Here is a 17,157-nt window from a genome sequence, read left to right on the forward strand (position 1 = left end):
TCCCCCAGCGTCCCCCACTCACGGCCTGCCCCCCAGCACAGCGTCCTGCCTTGGTTCCTCGCGCTCCTCACTACTCCTGTGCGCGGCCCAGCTCGAGGGCTCCTGGACCCCGGCTTGGGGGGAAGCACGTGGTGACCGAGACTTTCCACGCCTGAGCTTGAGGCAACATGGCTGGGATGGAAGCGAGGGCCTGCATGGTGACTTTGACCCCAGGGGATTTCCTCTGCCCCTGCTCCCAGCCTCACCATTGCCATCCACCATGGATGTGCCACCAGCAGGGGCCTCTGGGTGGTTTGGGGTGACAGTGACAGTTGCCGGAATGCTCTGTGCCACCCCAAGATAAACAGTTCTTTGCTAAAAGCATGGTTTTTCTTTCAGGTTTGCTGACCACGGGTATTTCTGCCTTGACAGGAGCCATGGAGGTTCGATGTCATGTAGGAGATGCTGTCAGTAAACACGTCACTGGGTTATCTTTTTTAAGGATTCTTAGCAGGCATTAAATAGCATAGTGAATAGCCAAAGAATGGTTCCAGAATGTCGCAGAAATCTGACTCGTGGAACTCGATTTAGAGTCTAAATTTTAGGCCACTTCTGTTGCTTGAACCACAGCTAGAAGAAAGTGTGGGATTTATGTTCCTATCCATGGGCCCAGCGAGACATGCCCACTGAGTACCAGCCAGATAACAGGTTTGCACTTTAGATTGGAAATAGCATAGTGTTAAAAACGTGGCATTTAGATTTCAAGTCCAGCAGATCTGCATTGGGTCTTTGCCTTGCCAGATATTAGTTGTGATTTTAGAAAGTTGTTATCCGGGGTGCCTGGGTGGCTCAGTCGTTAAGCGTCTGCCTTCGGCTCAGGTCATGATCCCAGGGTCCTGGGATCGAGCCCCACATCGGGCTCCCTGCTCTGCGGGAAGCCTGCTTCTCCCTCTCCCACTCCCCCTGCTTGTGTTCCGTCTCTCGCTGTGTCTCTCTCTGTCAAATAAATAAAATCTTAAAAAAAAAAAAAGAAAGAAAGAAAGTTGTTATCCTTTCTGAGCCTTTGTCTCCTCATTTGGTAATAGTCCCTACCTGATAGGTGCACTGTAAGGATTAAATGTGATAAAATATGAAAAGCACTTAACAGCACTGTCCGGTACTTAGAAAAGACTCGCTGAATGTTAGCAGCTGTCTGTGTAATTGCTGTTGCTAATATTTACTCTGCACCCAAGTTCCAGTTTTGCAGGCCTTGTTGCAGAGATAATTGTGTGGGCTGACCTCACAGGGTGTGGATTAATTGGCTGATGTGGGCAAAGCATTTCGTAAAACCTCTGTGTACAATAGATTAAGTGTGAGTAAGTTTAAAGTTGGTCTAGTTCAAAAGATTTTTCATGGCATGTGCTCTGCACAGAAGTTCATTTTTCAGGGCAGGTGACAGGCCGTTTTGGACCTGTCATTTGTTCCCAGTGAGATCATACTGGCCGAGCAGAATCTTGCAGCCTGGAATCACACACATCTGAAAATACACAGCGTTTTCACAGGGTATTTCGGGGCGAGACCTGGCAGAGTCCAGTTGTACACAGTAGTTGTGGAAAGCAGCGGTTGAATGTTGTGCCCCCTTCCTGGCTTTGTGCAGGGGGCCCAGGAGCACTCCCCCCCCCCCCCCCCCCCCCCCAGCCTGGGTGCAGTCTGACGCCGGCGGCACTCTGGCAGGTTTTCCATTATTCCCTTTGGAGCGTTTGCCACTAAGTGGTAGAGAAGAATCCAAGTAGCCCGTGCTTCTTGCTTAGTTTGAAGGCAGGGAGGGTAGTTATCATATCTGTTGACCAGTCTCTAAAGGATACAGATATGGGGCAGTAATATTTTAGATTTAGCTAAAATAAAGAATGACTTAAAAGAGTAGAAAATGAGGGCATCTGGGTGGCTCAGTTGGTTAAGCGTCTGCCTTCGGCTCAGGTCCTGATCCCAGGGTCCTGGGATCGAGACCCACATCAGGCTCCTTGCTCAGCAGGAGCCTGCTTCTCCCTCTGCCTGCAGCTCCCCCTGCTTGTGCTCTCTCTCTCAAATAAAATCTTTTTTTAAAAAAATGGAAAATGTTCCTTGAATTTGAAATATTGTAGCTCAATAGAGAGCCTCCTGGGGGTGGGTCTCTAGAGACATTTAATATCTAAAGCAGGATCAACAATTTACACCCTTGGGCTGGCTTCCTGTTTTTGTAAATAATGTTTAAATGAAGGAAGCCACACTCATTCCTTTCTGTCTTGTTTATGGCTGCTTTCATGTTCCAACAGCAGAGTGTGTAGTTGTGACAGAGACCATCTCCACAAGTAATGTCTATCTGGCCCTTAGAGGAAAAGTTTGTCAACTTCAGGCTAAAGCGTAGGCCGCCTCAGCTCTTAGCAGGACTTGGGATCTTGGAGAGTAGTGTTTAAGTGTGTGGATCTTAGAATGGGACAGATGTGGGCTCACATCCCAACCCTGCTGCTAAGTAGCTGTGTGACCTTGGGCAAGTGTCTCAACCTTTCTGTGCTGCCTGTTTCTTCATCTGTAAAAAATGAGTTAATAATCAGAACCTACCTTATAGGGTTGTCAGAATTAAATGAGGTAACACATGGAATACACTTGGTGTGGCATCTGCCATGGATTAAATCCTCTCCGTGCTAGCTGCTGTTGTTAGGACGATTCTGTAGGTCTGCAAATCCCAGTCCACATGGTGCTGCCCCCAGGCAGATGCTTAAAGTAGCTTAAGCAAATCCACCCTAAACCCTCCGTTACTAACTCAGAGAAGAGGAGCGAGGGATTTTCTGATCCAACAGGCTGTCAGCCCAGTGAGTGGGTCAAGACCCTTTCCCATGCACTTTGACCTTCCAAACAGCTCTGCTGGAGATGATCGGCAGGCTGATTTCTTGGCTGATTGTTTCATGCTGTGCATTCTTGGTATTTTATCGTACCACCCCCCTCATAGTGATGTCACCTTGTAGGGTTAGGAAGTATTTTCCCCTGACCTCGGATTCCAAGTATTGTCTTAAACCGGGAATTTAGAGGAGTCTTCTAACCTTGTTTGTGCATTCATTCATCACACATTTGTCGAGAGGCTGCTGTGTGCTGGGAGCTGCTGCACGCCCTCCCTCAGTGCGTGGGGGGCCTAGTGCTTGTGCATTTGTTCACCTGCCTTCCTCTTGGCTCCGTGGCCACCAGCTCGGGTTTGTTTTGAAAGGAGTGGCACCTTGGTAGGATTCCAAAGCCAGGAACTTTTATTATATGTGCTTGTTTCAGGGTCAGTTAATGCCTGTTCCTTGGGGCCGATGAAGGAAGTCAGGGAACAGGTTGGCTACTTGTCAGCAAAGAGGGCTGAAAAAAGTAGGATTAGGATTCTGATGGGTCTTGCAAAGGAAGACCACGATAAAGAAAACAAGCCCCTGCAGAGTTCAGGCCTTGCCCCTAAAGGGACAGCAAACCCAGGAGAATTAGAAAGTAAGCGAAGGCCAGGGCCGGCCGGTGCCCTCCCCTCCTCCCCAGTCAGACCCTGTGGCCCTGCCCCTCTGTTGGGAGTGAGTCCTGAATCTGAAGAGAAGTTTTCACTGAGCTTTAGAAATGAAGACACGTGTTCTAGGCAGAGGACATCAATTGTCGGAGGCTTGTGGTGGAAAACTGCCCCACAGCCAGAGATAAGAGGGATAAACCAGAGAAGAGGAAGATGAACAATATGGGCCAGTAAAAGTGGCATGAAACGGGCCTCCCAGGACAGTGCAGCTATGCTTCTGTGTTCCCATCCAGCAGGACCGACCTAGCCCTCTTGGGTTTGCTGGATCTGATCATGTCACAGTGCTGCAGAAATTCCCGTTGCCCTTAGTCTAAATGTGGGCCGTGGAGGCTTGCATGCCCTCACTCTGTCCGCTCGGCCAGCCTCGTCTCACCTGCACACCTGCACCCCTTGCTCCGGCTACACTGGTCACTCTTCACACAGTCTGTGCTGCATTTCCACATGCTGGTCCCTCCTTCTGGAAAGCTGGTTCCCATGGCTAACTCCTAGTCTGTCTGCAGGGGTCCGCTTAGAACCATTCTTCCTTAGAGACCATCTGCGTCCTCCTGCTAGAGCCTCCTAACACGTCCATGCTTTCCTTTGCGGTTCTCGTCATGCCTGTAACTATTTTTTGCTGTCTGCTTCCCAGTAAATTGTGTGAGGACAGGGGCGGAGTCTTTGTTGGATGTTGGGTATAGCATAATTGATCACTACATTTTTGTACTGACTGACTAGAAGGAACAGTAATTTGTAAATGGTGGGGGGAGAAAAGCAAGCTTTAACGTTTTTAATTTGTTTTGGTCTTGTTTTCCAAATAATTCCTGAGCAAACTATTATTTTACAGACACAACATATACTTTTTTTAAGGGATTCTCTGAGGTGACTTTTTTTTTTTTTTGGTGACTTTACATGTGTTGGACATATCTTACCTGCTTTTCTCTTCTCCCTGCAGAATGAGATGTGCCTGGCCACTCAGCAGCTTTCTAAGCAGCTGCTAGCATATGAAAAACAGGTAACTGGGTATTTATGTGGCATGTGATGCTATGCTCGGGACTCTCGTAAATGGAGTTCTTTTAAGGAATTCTCCAAGGGGCGCGCGTAGGTGGCTCAGTCGTTAAGCATCTGCCTTCAGCTTGGGTCATGATGCTGGGGTCCTGGGATCGAGCCCCACATTGGGCTCCCTGCTCTGCGGGAAGCCTGCTTCTCCCTCTCCCACTCCCCCTGCTTGTGTTCCCTCTCTTACTGTCTCTCTCTCTCTCTCTGTCAAATAAATAAATAAAAATCTTTAAAAAAAAAAAAAAAAGGAATTCTCCAAGGGCATCCTTGAGAGACTTTGATTTCCTTCTTTCTTTTTGTCCATGGTCTACTCCTGTTTTTGTTTTTTGTTTTTTGGTGGAGTTTTTTGTTTTTTGGTGGAGTTTTTTGTTTTTTGGGTTTTTTTTGTCTTGCCTTTTCCTTTCCCCTGATAAATTCTAACTGGTGATTATCCCAAAGTCTTTATGATGTATTCTAATTAGCCTACAGAAGTCACCCACTGCCTTGAGGGTTCATGGTCTGAGGGGCTACAAATGAATCAAATTCCGGGAAATAACCCAGTTCCAGGAAATAAACTCAAAGATGCCGTTATGTCCAGACAGAAGAAGGGTGATGGCCACCAAAGGCATAGCCCGGGAGGGGCGACTGAGTGCATCGCTGGGGCAGGAAGTGGCGGGCGCACTCGTTTTCTGCAGATAGACACTGTGACGCGATTGCGCCCGGGAGCAGAGTGGGAGCTGGCTGGAGGGCGCTGGGATGTGGGTGAGGCAGCACTGACTCTCCAGGCGTTAACACCTGGGTCTTTTATTCTCTGGTCTTAGAATTTTGCTCTTGGCAAAGGCGACGAAGAAGTAATTTCTACACTCCACTATTTTTCCAAAGTGGTAGATGAGGTAAGATCGAAACACGGCAAAATTTTATTTGATTCTTTCTTGAACTTTCTTTCATCTTTGTGTTGGCCCACTTTCCATTGTATGTATCTACTCAAATATTTAAGAAGATATCTCAACTTGTTGCTCTTCCAAGGCTCATTTCACAAGACAGGTTGTATGCGATTATGTTTGTTTCTGGTTTGAGGAGAAAGGCTTTGTTATACATGAATAATGGACCAAGAGAAAGATTTCTGAGAATTCAGTTTCCCAAAAAGGGTGTATTGGTTTCTCCAGCTGCTTGTAACAAATTACAAGTAGGTGGCTTAAAACAACAGACAGTTATTTGTTCCCAGTTCTGGAGGCCAGAAGTATGAAATCAAGTTGTTGGCAAGGCCAGCCTCCCTCTAGAGGCCTGAGGGGGAAACCTTCTTGGCCTCTTCCGGCTTCTGGTGGCCCTGGGCGTCCCTTGGCATGTGGCTGCATCCCTCCAGTCTGTGCCTGTGCCTTCCCATGGCCTCCTCCCCACCCCACTTCACCCCTTCCATCTGTGTCTTCTCTTATAGGGACACTTATCATTGGATTAGGGCCTACCTGGATAACTCAGGATGATCTCATTTCGAGGTCCTTCATTACATCTGTAAAGACCTTGTTTCTAAATACTCACATGATCTGGATGGACATTTCTTTGGGGGAGGAAGAGGATGGGCACGATTCCCCCGCCACAAAGGGTTTCGTACAACTGTTCTTGTAGCTGTATTGTATAATACGTTTGGAACATTTGTGAAAAACAGGTATTGTTATAAGAGAAGTACATAAATCCTATTTGTAATAAACACCCCAGCTCAGAGGCTACTGGTGCTGAGCAGAACCCTCTACAGAATTAGGTCGGTATGAAATGGGTATTTCACCTTTCAAGGAGCTTGCAGTACTTACAGTAGAAAATTATGATAAAGAAGAAGCGAAAAAGGACATGCAGGTTCCATTTAACTGTTCAGTCGCTAATGTAAAGGAGATACTGTCTTCAGTTTATAACATGAGAAACTAGCATTCATATAAAATTGTACTGATTGCATTGTCATTCATTCAACAAACCAACCCAGCAAGTTGATACTCATTCAGCAAACACGTATTGACCACCTACTGTGGGGTAGGTGCTGTTATAGGCACTGGGGATATAACAGAGAACTCGTCATCCAGTTCTTTTGAGCTTCATCCTTTCTCCCACGACTCTCTCTTCAAAATGAATGTTTAAAATGGGTGGATATCTTTTCCAGATAGGAGGAGCATGAATGGAAAAATAATTTTTTTGGAAGTGAGGAGATGAATGTTTCCTAATTAACCATGAATAAGGAGCCCAGGGGGAGAAGCAGCGGGCTGCACTACCTGAAGTCAGGTCTTTTCTTGACCAGAGCCAGTTGCTAAGGAAATGTGGTTAGTCCTCAAACCCCCAGAACCTATATTTCCAGTTTAAGATACTTACTTACAACCCTACTTTCGTGGGCAGGAATGATGATTCTTTTGGTGGAGAGTGAATCATTCCCAAAGGCTGGAAGGCTGGGAATGTGATTTTATAGGTGGTATCATGGCCTCCCGGAAGCTTGGCCCCATCAGGGGTTCTCAAACAAGCCTCTTGGTGTGGAGACCTATGCACGTGAAAGCGAAACTTTGCCGAATGCACAGATTGGTGGGTGATTTCCCTTTGTTCACCAACCAGGAATCCCAGAACATCTTCAGGAATATCTGTGTTCGTTGCTGATGTCTAGACCACCAAACATTTGAAGTTTGGGCAACTCTATGAGCATAAAAGACTCTGTATCCAACACGGTGTAGTAGGAAAAGCCTGGAGTTCAGATATAGTAGCCCAGGATGAAAATCCCAGCCATTCCACCTCTTTGCTGTTTGGATTTGGAGAGTTGTTTGCCTACCTGTTACATGGGTATAATAAAGAAGACCTGACTCTCAGAGTGGGTGAGAACCAAGTGATATAAAGCATGTAACTCTGGCATGCAAAAGGGACTCAAAAATGGTAGTGCTGAGGGGGGATGACTTATTTCTTTTGCACCATTTACAACAGGATTTAGGAAGGCCTTGACAAGGTGGGTGGAAGGAGAGAAAGAAAATAAAATTACTTGGTGAGGAGGATCACATTTGAATACAGTCAGCTTGCTCTTTGAAAGAACAGAGGCCTGGGATCTGAGGTTTCAGTGGGGAGCCTTCTTTCTGCAGAGTAATTCCCAGGCCCACAACTGCTGTGGTTGTCGGGTTAATGGGTTCCCAGCAGGCCAGTCTTTCAAGTGTGACTTTGGCTGTTCTGAGAAGGAGAGAACTTATGGTGGCCTGGTAAAGTGTGACCCGAGGTGAGTGCTCCCAGTGAGCCGTGTTCGTTGCATGCACATGAACGTGACGTTTCCTCCTCCAGCTGGTGTGGCTCAGCCTGGGAACGTAGTACATAGACCGTAGCCATGGGTTTGGAGACTCCTTTAGCAAACCTGAGGCCAGCTCAGAACCGCGCATTTAGTTTTAGAACCTCTAGGCCTATATCATTTGTAGCTTTATGAAGGGTTGTTTATTTGCTAAGGAAGTGTAACAGAACTCTTGAACCACACAGAAGTGTTCAGTGTGATCCTGTGCAGAAGTCAGTGTCCGTTATAGTGGGCATAATTTTTTTTCAGTAAGATTTCTCTCTTTTTTCAGCTTAATGTTCTCCATACAGAGCTGGCTAAACAGTTGGCAGACACAATGGTTCTACCTATTATACAATTTCGAGAAAAGGATCTCACAGGTAAAGTTACTGAGTTCAGTGCCAATTACCTTCAAAATATCAATTCATTTCATAATCGTTCTGACTGTACTAATTTCTTTAAATATGTGCATCATTGAGAAATGCCCTTCTTTTTCTGAGCACTTCAGTTTAGCTAACTTCCACTGAATCTCCACTATGTTCTTGGCTCGCCTAAAGGAGGTTACAGGCTAATGAGAAAACTGACTTGGAAACAGACAGTCATAACATCATGTGTTAAGGGCAACAGGACAGAGAGGTACAAGACAGCACACAGAAAGATGTGATTACCTTTTTGACGTTAGGGTACCAGGGAGGGCTTCCTGGAGAAGGTGATCTCTGTGCTGGGTTTTGAGAGATGAGTGTTTACCAAGGAGACAACGATGGCAAGGTTTATATTACTGGTTTGGGGCATTTGTAAAGGCATGCTGTTTTGGGGGAGCCATGAATGCTTTGGAAAGTGGGTGCCTTAGGAACGGAGGGGTGGGGACCATGCTTTACCTGTACTAGACCCTGGGCTGCAGCCGTTAACAAGGCAGACGAGCTCCCTGGTCTCCGGGAGCTCACATTTTAGTGGGTGGGCAGATCTGGGACTGGTTCAGAGAGCCTGGTTGCCCTTTTGGACTAATTTTGGTTCTTCAGCCAAAAACCAAAGCAAAATTATAGAGTAATTTTATATCTCTTGGAAATCAAGGTAGTCAAAAAATGAATAAAAAAGAACTAAAATTCATGAAAAAAATAGTTGATATTACAAAAGGGAACCCAGACTTTCTAGTCTTTTTGTTCTTTATGTCATCGAAAATATTAATTGCTTAGAGATTAAAGAATTGTATTTTCTGGAACACTGATGTAAAAAATTGCTGGCTAAAAAAGTCTAAACTGAGTACTAAGAGATCTGTTCAGGATATTACTTCCTTTTCAGGGGGACCTGGGTGGCTCAGTCAGTTAAGCTGCTGCCTTCTGCTCAGGTCATGATCCCAGGGTCCTGGGATCAAGCCCCTCCTCCAGGCTCCCTGCTCAGCCGGGAGTCAGCTTCTCCCTCTGCCTCTTCCCCCACCCCCACCCCCCTCATGCTTGCTCTCTCACTCTCAAATAAATAAAATCTTAAAAAAATATGTATATATATATAACACCTTAAAATGTAAAATTTATTCAGGCAGAAAAGATGCAGTACATCTTAAAGACCATGTTCTTTCTCCCCCTCACTTGGAGATTCCCGGTGATCATGTCGCCTGAGGCTTTAGGGAGTGGGGTAGACCTGGCATCAACATTTGCCAAGGGCGGTTTACACAGCACTGAAACCTGACAAAGAAGAATAAATGAAATGTCAGCTTGTGTAAGGAGAAACCTTGCTTGAGCAGGGTTTTTAGTGGTTTTGAGTGTTGCTTATCTACAATTGCATGTAAATCCCAAACCTGCCCGTAGTCCTGTGCTGATTATCCAGTACGAACTGAGAGTCTGGGTGCATTTTTTCATAAAGATTTTCTCTAAATAAAATCATAGAAATGTGTGGGGATTTCATTTTAAAAATAAAGTCCGAGTCTTTTAGACAGAAAATAATCACCCCTCCCCCCGCAAGACCTACATTGTCAGATTTGTGTCTTTCAGCTTTGTGATGGGAGGCAGCCTGGGGCAGAGGGTGCCGGCATTGGTGACGACCGGGCCTTCATCATCCTGAACGGCTCAAGTGTGGATTAGTAGTATTTGCCCAGGATGGTGATTTTTTTTTTTTTAAGAGAATAAATCTATGTGGTAGTAGTAAAAAGAGAAGCCTCTTAGGTATCTATGGAAACAGTGAATCAAAGTAACCTCCTCTGACCACACCAACACGCAAGTTTGAAGGGTTTGGCCTGGGTCATACTTGAGTCAGCCTGAGAACTAGGTTAGAATCTGGCCTCCCCTCTGCTGTGATGGTTTTTATCTGACATTTTGCTGTCTTTTTCATTTATGCATCAATACAAGTACATATGTGAATGAAGAGAACACAAAGGCTAGTAGGGAAGTTATTTGACCCGGAAAGTGTAAAACCCTGAAAGTGCTCCAACAGGAAGTAAAAGGGAGAGGGGAAGAAAGGGAGAGGCAGGCCCACAGAGGCAGAAAGCAACCGACACCAAAAAGAGTAAGAAAAACGGGAAGAGAGATTGAAAAGCTGGAGGCAGTTTTGAGGCAAACTGAAAAAGACATAAAAGGTATGAAAATGCTTTCCTTTGTTTGATGAAGCAAAACTGGATTGTGGTAAAGTAGTAGAAAGTATCGCTTTCTTTTAGATGTCTCTGTGTACATTTTTTTGTTTTTTGTTTTTAATTTTATTTATTTATTTGACAGAGAGAAAGAGAGCACAAGTAGGCAGAGAGGCAGGCAGAGGGAGAGGGAGAAGCAGGCTCTCCATTGAACAGGGAGCCCGATGTGGGTCTCGATCCCAGGACCCTGGGATCATGACCTGAGCTGAAGGCAGACGCTTAACTGACTGAGCCACCCAGGTGTCCTTTTTTTTAAATTTTTTTTGAAGATTTTATTTATTTATTTGATAGACAGCGAGAGAGGAAACACAAGCAGGGGGAGTGGGAGAGAGAGAAGCAGGCTTCCCGCTGAGCAGGGAGCCTGATGCGGGTCTCGATCCAGGACCCTGGGATTATGACCTGAGCTGAAGGCAGATGCTTAACAACGGAGCCACCCAGGCGCCCCTGTTTTTAAGTTTTTAACCTTGGACAGCCATCGCCCTTGTTGACCTTGTCGTTTTTTTGGTCTTGGACTTTGTTACACCTCTTGGTGCATGAGGAGTGCGGCATCCACAGGGGGTAATAGTGGTGTTTGTTGGCTTGTCGCAGGTACCATATGCTAGATGGCTTCAGACTTTTTCATTAAAACAAGCATCCCATATTCCTTTGTTAGTGGTGGCTTTGCCAGATGTTAAAATGGCCAGCAACAGGGCACTCCTAGGTTCTAGGTATGGTCCGGGTATTGTGAGGAAAGAGGTATTAAAACACTCTTTTGGGGGGCCAAAGAATCTCCAGGTCTCCAGTGTATACTGCAGGGCTCCATTAAGAGTACCTGGCCACCACACACTCCAGCCCACATCCCCCCAAGTGCCCTCTGCTTCATGGACTCCCAAATGCTGTCTATAAGGAGTGGCCTGAAGGGCAGTCAGGGTCCCAAGTTTGGGATGGAGCTGAAGCCACAAAGTCCAGTCAGACCAGGCAGGAGGCCAGAGACCCTGAGGAGGTGCTCACAGAGCCTTCCTCCTTCCACACAGAGACTTTTCTTTTCTTGGGGAAGCACAGAGCTCTGGGTTGGTGTATTTTATTTTTCTTTGCTCTAAGATGTTTGTTTTCTCTTGTTCAGAGGTTAGCACTTTAAAGGATCTTTTTGGACTCGCCAGTAATGGTAGGCATCCTTTCCATTCTTGGCGCGTGGGTTTAGTATGCATGTGGCTGGAGATGCTGAATGAATGTTCTTGCCTTTCAACACATCTGGGAGCTAAAATGCCTCTTTATTTTTAGAGCATGACCTCTCAATGGCAAAATATAGCAGGCTTCCTAAAAAAAAGGAGAACGAGAAGGTAAGAATGCCTACCGGACTTGTTGTTTTTCACCTCGTTTACTTAAGCTTCTTTTCTATGTTCCTGCTGTGAATTCGTGGCATTGAGGGTAACTTGATGAATTCTTTTTCTTCTTTCCTATACATAGATTTTTAATTACTTATTCTGAATCTCATAAGTAGACTTCTACCTCCCTATTCTAGCTTTTCAAACTGGTTTATTAAACACCAACTTGGAACCATTGTATAATTACATTAGCACAATGATTTCAACTCAGGCTTGGTACCTCATGCTTGTCTGCCTCATACGTATTCAGGTCACTTGAATTTCTTGTCCTGGGTGTTGACTCTGCTTCTTTCACTCATGCTTTTTTGCTACTGTAGATGATATTGACCATTTTAACGCATCTAAATTCCTACTTCTGTTGCATGATTTCCTTGAGCTAAATTATTTCCTTGGAATACAATCTTATGAGTGAACTAAAATGTTTGTGGCTTTCAGTGCATGCTACCATATTGTTCTCCTAAGGGATCTGAGAGTAACTGGCTTTACCCCAGGGCAGCCCCACAAGCACAGAGATGCTAATACTTTGGTATTTTTAATTGGGAGTTTTTAAAACATAAGGTGGAACCTTATCTGAGTTTTATTGGTTGCAGAAATGGGTCTCGTGAGTAAATGCACACTGTTGAAGCTTCATGCTCTTATAGAATTGCCATGTCCATCAGACAGCCTGACGTTTTCCTCCCGCCTCTCACCCAGGTGAAGACAGATGTCGTGAAAGAGGTGGCAGCTGCACGGCGGAAACAGCACCTCTCTTCCCTTCAGTACTACTGCGCCCTCAACACGCTGCAGTACAGGAAGCGTGTGGCCATGATGGAGCCCATGATAGGCTTTGCCCACGGACAGGTAGGCCGTGCCCTTCCCCTAAGGGCTAAGACCTGAGCCAGCTGGGGAGAACAGCTTGGCATTCCTGCTGAGCTAGCCTTTAAGAGAAACCAAAGCATCATCAGAGAAGGAAACACGAATGCACCACCTCCCTGGAACCTTCCTTAGACTCAGCACGTGGAGAGCTTCCAGGTGGGCTGGCTGATCGTTAGCTGGACTTGTCAGGCTGTACGTGCAGATGGTGACGGCCTCGGTCCCAAGCCTCCCGTGGGGAAGGGCTGGTGTGGCCCTTTGCCTCTGAGCCAAGTGAGAGCCAGGCCTGGTCTGATGTTCTGAGAAGCAGCTGACTGCTCAGGTTGGTGGAGCTGGGCCTACAGCTCAGGACCCCCGCACAGTCCCATGCTACTCTGGGTGGTGAGGGTCACCCTCAGCTGTGCTGTTCTCCTTGCTGAGGTCATGGCTGGCACCTTGGCATCCGGGGCGTGGCGAAAGACTGCCATGGTTTGCTCAAGTCTCTGTCCAGGATGTAGGTGACTTCTTCCCCCAGTTAGTGGTCTCCTGAACATCCGTCTGTCAGGAGGCTCCAGTGGCAGGGCGGGGCCCTGGCCCAGCAGCACCCAGCCTGGCAGGGACAGGAGTGAGTGTGCATATGGGGTGAATGCCCCCCCATCCCTGCCGTGCTCTAGCCCCACTTACACGGACTCTAGCACCTCACTCCACGTGCAGGAAACACACCCAGGAATCTTCTCTCAGCTGACGACAATCTGGGAACAGAAAGGGATGTCAGGAAGCAGAATGTTGAGAAGAAAAAAAGTCAGCAACTTTTTAAAATGCCACGTGTGTGAGCATCTATTCTTTTTTAACACATGTTAAAAAATACATACATTTCAAAAAACACAACATCAGTAGCATTCAGGGGAAAGGGGAACAAGAGAGGATCTTTAGGCGTTCAAGCTCAGGGATCTGTCTTAATGTGGTTGTGACGTTGAATGATGAGGTAACTCAAGTCGGCTGATGCCTTCAGGGGTGATATTTAAGTAGAGAGCTAGAATCTGTCTGTGTCATCTGCGTAAAGCTGGGTTGAACCCACAGCTAGCCCTGTCCAGCCGCGGGCTCCGGTCCGCAGCAGCCCTCTGGCAGCGTCCAGCTTCCTCGTGGTGGGCGCTGATACCCGCCTCTCTCCTTCCTTAGTTACTGCACCTCTGCCCGGCGGAGGGCCTGGCCGTGCTGGAGATCGTCGGTCTTGCCTTTGCTCTCTAATAACGCCTCCTGTCCTGTCTGTCCGCCCTGGACTGACAGTCCGGGCCTGTGGAGCAGGAATCCCCACTCTTTAGAGGCCCAGGGTCAGAGGGGGGCCTGGACTGAGCCTCAGAAAGATGAGCAGCTGTAGGCTGAGCAGGTAGTGGTTGGCGCACCCAGTTAGTTAGGGAGGAGCCTCACAGGTGTAACGGATGGACTTGTTCCTGGCTGCTTTCACTCTGTTCCACCTGAAGTATCAAACCGGCTTCTCTTGGCCTGCACTTTCTAAGTGAAGGCTGCCCCAGGGAGAGGGGGCCTGGCTGCAGGAGCACCCCCCGCACCCCTGGGCCTGGTGACATGGAGAAGAGCCGCACACTGTCATGTCATTGTTGGGTGGCCGAAGCAGCATTTTCGAGGACTGAGGATGGCATGTTTCACTTTTCATGTGGAAAGTACCCAGATTTCAAGACACAAGACCAAATAGTTCCTCCCCCTGCAGACTTCAGATCCTGCCAAGAACTATAGCTCCTTCACTTAACACCAGTTGTTGTCTAAACCCATGAATCTTTTGGATGATTCCAAAGCATTCGCTCTCCGTCTGCCTTATCAGCCCTTTTAAATCAGCATTGACTAAGCGTCTACCTTTGTTAGCTGATGGCCATCTGACCACTGTACTTCCTGCAGCTCACGAAGGCGTGAGAATCTGGGTCTTTGGATGATGTGGCCCTGAATCAGGCTTCTCGGCACCACCCACCCACTTAGGTGCAAGCTGTTTGACTTCATTTCTGCCTCCCCTGGCCATTGCTAAACAGGCCCTTGCACTGAAATCACGATTCAGTCGTCATGCCTGCAACAGAGATTTTGCAAGCTGTGTACAGGTTTATGAGATCACAGAAATCAAGTCCAGGGTAGTATTCACAGGGTAGATCTGATGAAAGGTGGCTGGAGAAGCCAGGATCTCATCCCTCCCTTCCATTCCTTCAGATCAGACTCCTTGAGGGATTGCAGGAGCCCCCCCTCCCCGCCCCCCGCCAGGAACTTGCAGAATAGCAGGGGAGCTAAGACATGGAATTTGGAGTATAAATTCCAAGGGGTTCAGGGAGGGGAAGGAGAGGAAAGCCACTGGGAGGCTGTGTCCTTAGAAATGCAGAAGCCTCCTTGAACAGACTTTGATATTTGAGGTTTCGGAGATTCAGAATGGCATTTACTGTTTTGATCTCTCTATGATTAAAAGATCACAGGGCCAGAGCAGCTCCCTGCATGATTACCGTGCATTAGGATAATCGTGATCATCCTCTGTTTTTTTTTTTTTTTTTTAAAGATTTTATTTATTTATTTGACAGAGAGAGACACAGTGAGAGCAGGATCACAAGCAGGGGGAGAGGGAGAGGGAGAAACAGGCTTCCCGCGGAGCAGGGAGCCCGATGCGGGGCTCGATCCCAGGACCCTGGGACCATGACCTGAGCCAAAGGCAGACGCTTAACGACTGAGCCACCCAGGCGCCCCCATCCTCTGTTTTTATCCTGTGAACACTAAGGGCATGGGAGTGCATACTTCCCCAGGATGTGAGCATGACAACACGTGCCAGCCTCATTGGGGTGCGCCATCAAGTTCTGTGCCCACCACACAGGGCAGGGGCCGCTTCCAGATCAGACACATGAGCTGGCATAGAGTGTGAGAAAATACCCACGTCCAAAGCTGAGCATTTTCTCCCTTTTCTCATGGCTCGGGCTTGCAGCTCTTAGCTCTCTGTGATCAGGCATGTAAGATGGAGCAGTTCAAACCCAGTATTCAGATTTTTTAAAGCCTTGGCCGTGGAAAGAAATGGAGACTTGAGCTTTGGGGCCGGATGCTTACAGATGTAGTAATGCACAGAGGTGGCCACTCTTCCCCTTACCCCTGCCCTTCAGGATTTGTGAGGCAACCCCGACTTCCTGGGAAGTGAATACCCCGGAGTCATAGGAAGTAAGGACTTCCTTCTATCCCTTCCCCAAAAGCCAGCAATTGAAGTTTTATTTTCAAAGGAGACGGAGCCCTCCTGGGGCCACCCTCCCCTGGGCGGAGGGAGCCCACATCCCAGGACGTTGGAGGCCGGAAGGGAGCTCACCTGTCCAAGCACCTTTTCAGGCCCAGAACTCTGCTGCCTCCACACCCACAGCCCCCTCTGGGTTGACGTCAGGGTTGGAAGAGCCTCGTAAGGGTCTTTAACCCAGTTTCCCCTGGGCAGTGTCCCAGCCGTATCCTCTGTCCAGCTCGTGTTCCGAGCCAGGCGCGGCTCGCTGACGGGGGTCACCGCAGCCTTCGGGGTTTGCTCCTCCTCCCCGTCCGGTTCTGGCCGGCGTTGTGCAGGTCAGGTGTCACACACCGATGGAGCCCCTGGAGACGCAAAGGTGGAGACCTACTCCTTGCCCCTCAGAAGTTTTCTATCTAGAATTCACAGAGGAAAAGAGCTGATGACAGGACTATCAGAGATAATTGTCAGTCCACCGACGCGCCTGGTCTGGTATGTGCCAAGGAGTGAACTCACATTATCCCTGATGTTTCCGTCCGGCCTGTCAGTAGGAGAGCTCGGTCCCAGCGCCCCCATTCTGCAGCGCACTGGGGGCTCTGGGAGGAACTCGCTGGCGTGGGGGGCTCTGCAGGGGTGCACGGAGCGCTGCGAGCACGCGGTGGGGCCGGCCAGCCAGGGTCACCACCCCCGCGCTGTCAGTCCCGCGCGGGATGTGCTCACTGATCACCTTTCCTAGATGACCTTCAGAACATCACCATTCTGTCTTTCAGATTAACTTTTTTAAGAAGGGAGCAGAGATGTTTTCCCAAAATATGAACAGCTTTTTATCCTCAGTTGCGGACATGGTCCAAAGGTAAGGCTGCACTCCACTCTGGGTCCTGGGGGCCTTTGCCTTTCCAGCTGAATCCACCCCTCTGGGAGGTGGGGGCGCCCCGCGGAGCCCCACCACCATGGGAACTCTGGGCAGTGGGCCCCTTCTTAGCTGCCGATATTCAGGAATACTGAGGCTGGAAAGTAATGCCTTCTGGTGTTCCCCCCTTCCTCGCCCCCCCCAGCCCAGAGGCGTGCCCACCACGTGAATGGATCATGTAGCTTAAAGAAAAGATAAAGTGTCCGCAGGGGGACTGTCCCATCAAGTCCCAGTTGCTGTGCTGAGGGAGGGTCTCCTTCTGTGTGCTGACGGCCGGTCTTTACATGCTCCAGCCTGTGAGCCCGGCGTAGGCTCGCTGTGGATTTAGAAGTGGCTTCAGTTCCCCTTTGGAGCCAAGGGGTTGGCAGCCAGAAGTGCTGTGACTC

The 17,157-nt window shown here is 48.1% G+C and overlaps 1 protein-coding gene across 3 annotated transcripts in view; it reads left to right on the forward strand.

Annotated features, from left to right (window-relative positions):
- The window catches only part of APPL2 (adaptor protein, phosphotyrosine interacting with PH domain and leucine zipper 2), a 52,867-nt gene that overhangs the window by 15,139 nt on the left and 20,571 nt on the right, over positions 1–17,157 (forward strand). The window contains exons 3-9 of one of the 3 annotated variants that reach the window (XM_044915345.1): positions 4,455–4,514; positions 5,359–5,430; positions 8,104–8,191; positions 11,531–11,572; positions 11,671–11,747; positions 12,486–12,632; positions 16,632–16,714. In XM_044915345.1, the coding sequence (XP_044771280.1) occupies positions 4,455–4,514; positions 5,359–5,430; positions 8,104–8,191; positions 11,531–11,572; positions 11,671–11,747; positions 12,486–12,632; positions 16,632–16,714 (569 nt within the window). The remainder of the gene's footprint in view (positions 1–4,454; positions 4,515–5,358; positions 5,431–8,103; positions 8,192–11,530; positions 11,573–11,670; positions 11,748–12,485; positions 12,633–16,631; positions 16,715–17,157) is intronic. The other 2 variants (XM_021687371.1, XM_021687372.1) reach the window with 2 other exon arrangements.

The sequence above is a fragment of the Neomonachus schauinslandi genome, chromosome 5 (assembly GCF_002201575.2).
Source record: "Neomonachus schauinslandi chromosome 5, ASM220157v2, whole genome shotgun sequence".
NCBI lineage: Eukaryota > Metazoa > Chordata > Mammalia > Carnivora > Phocidae > Neomonachus > Neomonachus schauinslandi.